The sequence below is a fragment of the Poecilia formosa genome, unplaced genomic scaffold, assembly GCF_000485575.1.
Source record: "Poecilia formosa unplaced genomic scaffold, Poecilia_formosa-5.1.2 Scaffold84, whole genome shotgun sequence".
NCBI classification, from domain to species: domain Eukaryota; kingdom Metazoa; phylum Chordata; class Actinopteri; order Cyprinodontiformes; family Poeciliidae; genus Poecilia; species Poecilia formosa.
Genome location: NW_006800023.1, coordinates 376,989 through 384,716, shown reverse-complemented (window position 1 = coordinate 384,716; position 7,728 = coordinate 376,989). Strand labels below are relative to the sequence as shown.

Genomic DNA, 7,728 nt, shown 5'->3' with positions numbered 1-7,728 from the left:
AGAAGCCGCAATGTTGGCTGGTAACTATCGGAATGCATTGTGGGAGATGTAGTTTGTAATCAATTCGTGCTCAAAACCAATTTTAAGTCAATCATCAGCCTATAAAATGCTGGGGAGGCCACATGTTGCCCGCGGGCCTTGAGTTTGACATATGTGATCTACATAGACTTCAGTCCTCGTGAATACTTTATAGATATGCCTTTTGCTTGCACTTATAATCTTCTGGGGTAACGTGACAAAATGTGAAAAAAGGTTCAAGGGTTATGATTACTTTTGAAGAGACCAGGATCAGGATGCCAACTTGTGCATCACAAGTTGGCTACATGACATTAGTAGAATTATTGTTTTTTTTCTTTTTTTTTTAATTTTCCAAGCAGGAATCTATCTACTTTTTCATGTCAAGTTTCAATATTTTGTATGTACCCGTTGTCTGATAATATTTCTATTTTTAGCACTTAGCCATGTTTCTAAAAATGACTTTTTAAGTGCTTTGCTCCTAGCATTTTATTTTGCTTTTCCAACACTGTTTTGTGTTTGTCATTTTGTTATTGATTTCTGTACAGTGAACTATTCCCTGCTGCCTACACCACTGGGTAAAGGACCCACTGACATGTTTGAAGTTCAATAGACTAGAAAATAATCAAACATGTTAGAGAAATCACACAGGGAAAAATGACTTTCTAGTGAACTCTTTTGTCTTAGTTTGAATATTTTCCCTGAGTGTTGCATCACCATCAGCCATGTGGATCCTTGGATTAGGCAGATTGAGACAGATTTGATGCGTTGCTGCTGCTTTAGTTTGTCACTTCAAAGAAACAAGCTATGAACCAGGCTTGTTTTCTTCTGGCAAGTTAATAAATAAAACCTGCTGAGAAAATATCCAGAAGATGGCTTTAGAACAACATTCAGGATTGAACTCTGTGCTTTGACTATGTATGTCTGGAAAAATAAAAATTATGCAAATATGATAGACGTTTCTGTTAAAACCTTTCTGTTAACTGAATCCTTTTTGGTGTTTAAAACAATTGTTATTCATGTTTGGTTTTTTTTATAACAACGTCTAAACTGTTAGAGATGTATAATTGCCACCTGTTCTTGTCTTTTCACCCAGCGATACAGTATCCAAGGAGTTGTTATTGAAAGCCAAGCAGGACGGCTTCTCAGACCAGCAGGTCGGTCAGATTCTTGGCTGCAATGAAACAGCTGCTAGAGAGCTGAGGGTCAGTAATGGCATCAGACCCTGGGTAAAACAGGTGAGTGGCCTCAGACGTCGAGTTCAGATTCAGTTTTAATTGCCTGTGCATGGTAAATAAATACAATATTTTGTGCCTCTTTTCATTTGGCCTGAAGAAAGTAGAAATGTATGACTTTAATGACATGAAATGAAATAGCAATGGAAATAGCAAACCTGTCACTGTCCCTAATTTTTAAGTAAGACCTTTGTTAGTCAGGCCACTTTATAAAACTGACCCACTCCCAGAGTTGCACTGCTTACAAATGGTACTGTGTGTGGATTGAGCACTTTTTTTTTTTTTTTGCACAAATCTGATACAGTATTGACCAACATTACATAAAATGAATTCTTAAAACTAATTGGTACAAGAAACAATTCCTCATATTTAAAGTGGAAAACATTTGACTTCAGTCAGTTGCACAAAACTTTAGAGTATAAATGCATGTTAAAGGGTTTTCATATACAGTATGATATGGAAATATTTTCAAGCTAATTTTGAACAATAGCTAAAATTGAAATATATTATTTTCCAAAGATATATTTTTATCCTAACTACAGGATAATACATAGTAAAATCTGAATTTACTCAGGTTGGAGTTTACTTGTTTTCATTTCAGGCCACATCAAGCTAATGAATGTCCTCAAATGGCCCACTGTGGCAGAATATTGTAATAAAACTACTTATTAACAAAAATATTATAGCTGTCTCTGCATTCGATGAGTACTTCTTAAAATTAAATATCTAGCATTTTTTTACATTGATGTAATTTGACCTTATACAAATTAAAACTAAATTGATTTTACTGTTAATATCTTTGTCTTGATATTTTACTTCTGTGACCCGCTAGAGTTTAAAGGGCCACAGAAATACTTATTGTGGCCTGGATTTGGTTTGTGGGCCTTGAGTTTGACACATGTGGGTTAGAGGATTCATTACCAACTTATTTGATAAGATTTGTCATTTTAATGCCACCTGTAATTAATAATGCACTGCAGTTTATCAGCCCAGATGGTGCCATATCAATAATATTATGCATCCCTATATCCTAGTTATTGGGTTCCTAACAGTCTGCAAGTGTGGAAAAGTATGGACTTTGATGTAAGTACTTTCCATGTTTGGATAAATATCAGGAAATAAGAAGGACAATGAAAGAAAAATCTCTAATCGCAGACTTTATTCATCCATCCATTCATCTATCTGTCCATCCATCCAGTTTCTTACAGTCTGTGAATTTACCTGTTTACACATTTTAAGTCTGACCCCCTTTATAAATTTTTGCATTTTTTTTTTTAATTCAAGCATGCTTTTTATAAAGCAAACATAATAGCATATTTGCTGCGCTCAAACTTTGGGGTCTCTTGACTGATATTTAACCTGCTTTCAAACTGGGTAAAGAGGGGACTGTTGCCATTTTCCAGCAGTCAATGAGCAAGAGCAAGATTACACCATGGTCAGTACACAAAAGGCTAACACAGATGACAAACAACCATGCACCCAAACACTGACAGCTAAGGACAATTTAGAGAGGCCAATTAACGTACCGACAGTCATGCTATTAGACGGTGGAAGGAAATCCATGTGGAGAACATACTAGCTCCATGCAGAAAGACCCCATGTCAGAATCCGAACCCAGAACCTTTTTTGCCTCAAAGCCAAAAGAGAAGAGATGGAGAACAAAATAAATGACAGACAGCATGTTGTTGTTTATTTACTTGCACCGTTGTAGAGCGTACCTTTCAGATCCTGGCGAATTCAACATGCTTTTAAATCAAACCCATGAGGGTTAAAGCTAAATTATCCTTATTATTTAGTTTTGCAATTTTGGGTCCCAGTTGTTGTCTTTTTTTCTCTCCCTTTTTTGCTTCATCTGACAGCTGTTTCAGGCCAGAAGAAAAACATTTAGACTTTAAACTCAATGCTCGCAGTGTAAGCTGTCAGGGTCAAAGAGAATATTCAGAGAAAACGAGATCAAAAGGTTGCCAGTAGTAATCTTGTGACTTCAAGAATAGACTACAAAACATCAGAAAAAAAACCCTCAAACTTAGTCCACCTCTAGGTGTACACCCACACCTACAAATAATCATTTCAGATCAGATCTGTAGTGAGACAATGAACAGAAGAATAGAGCAGGAGAAGTTTTTTTTTTTTTTTTAGTAGCTATAAATGTAACATATTTTCTTTTATGACAGATTGACACATTAGCAGCTGAGTACCCAGCAATGACCAACTACTTGTACTGCACATACCATGGTCAGGTATGCAATCCAGGTGGTGTCTTTCCACATGTGTACTGCCTATACTTTTATTATGTTATGAAAAATAATTGTCATTTAATTCATCTCTCTAGGAGCATGACCTGGAATTTAAAGATCAGGGCATCATGGTTCTTGGTTGTGGACCTTATCACATTGGTAGGCATCTCACTAAACTTTGAAAAGTCACTGTAATCCTATAGGTGTGTTTATAGGGTGCACTTGTGGGATAGCTGTGTATTTTTAGTCACTGTATTTTTAGGATATTTAGTTATTAGATGCTGGTGTAATATTTAAATAATGTATTAATATACTACTCCTGATATGAATTGTTTCATGGTTGTATTTGTTTGTTTTTTTTTCATCCTGTAACATTGCCAAGTTACTGTTTGATTTCTAAGATAATTATTAAAAATTTTCCAGATTAGTAGTCAATTGAATTCCAATTTAAATAGAAAGCAGATAACAGTTAAGCATCTACTTAATTGCTGTGATGAAGTTCACATTATGTGAAGTTCACACTATGTGAAGTTCACATTATATTCATTTTCATTTTGCATATTCATTTTTCATATTCATTTTTGCCTGCTTTATCATCTACTAGGTAGCAGCGTTGAGTTTGACTGGTGTGCAGTGTCCTGTATCAGGGCCTTGAGACAAATTGGAAAGAAGACGGTTGTGGTCAACCACAACCCCGAGACTGTCAGCACTGACTTTGATGAGTGTGATCGTCTTTACTTTGAAGAGTTGACTCTGGAGCGCATCCTTGATATCACCCAACAGGAGGTTAGAGTACTACTAGCATGCCTTCCATTGGAAATGCATATATATATATATATTTATTTATTTATTTTTTTGGGGGGGATGGGGTGGAGGATTTTGGAAGAATTGCATACAGGTTTATTGCAGATAGATTTGCCTCGGTGTATTAAAACCAAAACACTGTTTAAATGATCTTGTTTACTATCCTTTTCCACAAATGAGAAGATGTTTGTTGCTAATAACACCAGATTATACATGCATGCATTCATTACATAACACATACAGCAGTGTGTTGAGTTTCAGATATCACTTATTAAGTGTACTATGATATACATTTAATAAGAGTGCTGGGTGATGCTTGTTCATTTTCCACATTATGATTTATTTATTTTTTTTTTTTTTGCAACTGGAAGCTGCCTAATTAGTTTTTCTTATAAGTGAAAGAAAATTGTGGTAGCCGTCTTTCAGCCAGCTGATGGACAGTCTGTAGAAACAGCTGCTCTCCATTCAGTCAGATAAAATTCCAGTCCTTCTGGCACTTTCTCATGTATCTCATTAAAAATTTTAAATTCTAGCAATGATGTTATGGATATTTTTGTGGTTTTAAAACCATAATTCTTCTGACCTATTGTCGTTTTACTATGTATTTTGGAAGATATATATATACATTTACAGGAACCTTTTATTTAATCTTGGTATGGCTTGTAATGTCAGTGTATTTCACTTGATCCTAATCATGTCAAAACATATTCAAAGGTGTTCTTATCGTGACCTTTTTCTGTGTTTGGATTTGCTGGTGCCTGTGTATTTACGTGCTTTGACATACTAATGTCTACTGATGTTCCCCTGCAAAGGAATTGTAATCCAGTTAAAGTTACTGATGGGATCACAGTGTGATTAGGTGTTTGTTTGTTCAGGGATGTAGCCTTACCATCAATCCCTCTCTTGCAGATAGTTTTACTCTCTGCAGTTCTATATGTACGTGTTTGCGTGTGCGTGTGTGCGTGAGAGAGAGATAAATACGGCATTAGAGCATGGTGATAACCCCTGGACAGGAGCAAGAGAGCAGGTCCATGAATAATGAAGAGATACAACCTGGCATTGCCATGGAAACAACATCCCCTTTGGATCACCTAGACAGGAAAAAGGGCTGCATGCAGTTATTAAAAAGCACATTCGCAATTTTTCTCTCTTATGCATAGAGTTGTTTCCATGACTTCAGAGGGCATAACATTTGCTCATATTTACTTCCAAGAGACACGCAACATTAACAAGTGTTGTTACTTACCTGTCTCTAATTAGATGTACTATGACATGATATTAGTCATATCTGTCATTTTCTTGAGATAGCTTAAACAGTTTCCAGAGCCAAATAAAGTGCATTGCAAATTATCATTACCCTTCAACTTGTTCACTTTTTTAAGATTGCAACACTAAATTTCAAGGTATGTTCTAGAGATGGTATAACGAAGTACTGCAGCCCCCTCTGAGATAACATTTTGTAAAACCACTTTTCACTGCGAGTACAGTTGTAAGCCTCTTGGGTTTAGTTTTGAACTTCTAGGGACTGAATTATTGCCCATTCTTCTTTACACAATGGCTTAAGATCAGTCAAACTGCATTGTGAGCAGCACATATTCCTTTCTTGGTGAAAAATATAGAGCAAATTCAACCTAAATCATTCCTTTGTGGCTTTGGCTGTGCATTTAGTGTTCTTTTCCTGGCAAAAGTTGCACCCATTCCCCATGTACATGTCTACCTAATAGGTTTTCTTGTGGTATTTCTCAGTATATAACTGCATCCATTGTTCAGTGAACTCTGATCAGACTCCCTGTTGCTACTAAGCAAAAGCAGGAACAGCATGATACTCCCACCACCACATTTCACTATAGAAATAGTCAGTTCACAGTGATGTGCAACTTTAGTTTTTCACCACATTAAGCATTTCAGTTCAATTCAATTACTTGATGGGGACAGACGCATATTAACATAGACAGACTGAATAAAACTGCAATCCCAAGCTTGTGTCTTGGTGCTGGTAGTGCAACCTAATTTGCAGCACTTGTTTCTAGATGGGCTTTTCTAAACAATATGTCTTTGACTGTTAAGAAGTCCAATGGTAATAGTAATAAAAAAAATAGATGATTTTGACAACATGTGCAAAATCATACATATAGAGCAAGAAAATGTAAAACAAACAAACAAACAAAAACAACTAGACACACATTTAGATATGGTTACAATTCTGTTTTTGATTTAGCCAGTTTTATTTCTGTTTTATTTCTGACGTAAATCAAAAAAGTTCATTTTAGCTTAATCTTATCAGATAATTTTTCTCCCTCTCCTACATGTAGTGTGGAAAACTGAAAACTTTTCTAATTAGATGACTTTTAATAGCATTTAGTTACACTAGATTTTAGGGTATCTGACTAAAGGGGTCAGATACACAAGCTGCACTTCCCAGATTTTTATGTGGAAAACATTGAACTAATGAACTTCATGATGTATCCTTTTGTCTTCTTGCTGTTGTTTCCACTATTTCCTAATAAAATAGTTCTTCACTCTTTCATAGGGGTGTTCTGGTAGTATTGTGTCTGTGGGAGGTCAGATCCCCAACAACTTGGCCATCCCTTTGCACAAGAGTGGAGTAAAGATTCTGGGGACGAGTCCCCTGCAGATTGATCGGGCTGAGGAACGTTCTGTCTTCTCCAGCATCCTTGACAATCTTGAAGTGGCCCAAGCTCCATGGAGGGCACTCAGTTCACTGGTGAGGAAATACTAATGGTTTTATTATTTAAAAATATATATATATATTTCTGAGCAAGTTCTTGTTTTTGTGCTTTGCTTCACGACCAAGACTTTGTTGCTGTTTTCCAAATGGCCTCTACAAACATGTCTTTTGGTTGTTTAAAGTTCCTCAAAAGTTGTCAGTTCAGTTCTTGGGCATTTAAGGAGGAATACATTTCCATCATTCACAAACATTCAACATATAAATTCTGTACATCAGAATTTACATGTTGGGGGGAAAAAATAGAATAGCAATTAATCAACTTAGACTTTCTCAAACTACCATCAACGTAGATATTCTCTCATTATTAAAACTTTTTTTTTTTCTTAATTTTAACTTATCCTCGGTTCCATATTATTGAAACAGACCATGAAATACTAGTTACTAAAATGCTGGATGTCTAAAGTTTATTTTAATTTTTTTTCCATTGTTTTTGTTTGTATTATTAAGGTACCACTTACGAGTGATTTATCTTGTGAAAACATACAGAATCTCGATAGTATATATCTCACATATCCTATTTCTATGTTGGTCTTTAAAAGGTAGTTTACTTTTAATAGGCTACAGGAGCTCTAGCTTTGCTGTGGGGGGGATGATTCTCGTGTTTTTCTGAAGCTATTTTGTGTTTATAAATGGTATCTCACCTGGTGAGGAAGCTGTGGGTAATGACTGAGAGAAAACTGCCAAACTG

The 7,728-nt window shown here is 35.8% G+C and overlaps 1 protein-coding gene across 2 annotated transcripts in view; it reads left to right on the top strand.

Annotated features, from left to right (window-relative positions):
* The window catches only part of cps1 (carbamoyl-phosphate synthase 1, mitochondrial), a 64,894-nt gene that overhangs the window by 27,349 nt on the left and 29,817 nt on the right, over nt 1-7,728 (top strand). For both annotated transcript variants that reach the window (XM_007557106.2, XM_016673876.1), the window contains 5 exons: nt 1,112-1,253; nt 3,425-3,490; nt 3,583-3,646; nt 4,092-4,273; nt 6,822-7,016. In XM_007557106.2, the coding sequence (XP_007557168.1) occupies nt 1,112-1,253; nt 3,425-3,490; nt 3,583-3,646; nt 4,092-4,273; nt 6,822-7,016 (649 nt within the window). The remainder of the gene's footprint in view (nt 1-1,111; nt 1,254-3,424; nt 3,491-3,582; nt 3,647-4,091; nt 4,274-6,821; nt 7,017-7,728) is intronic.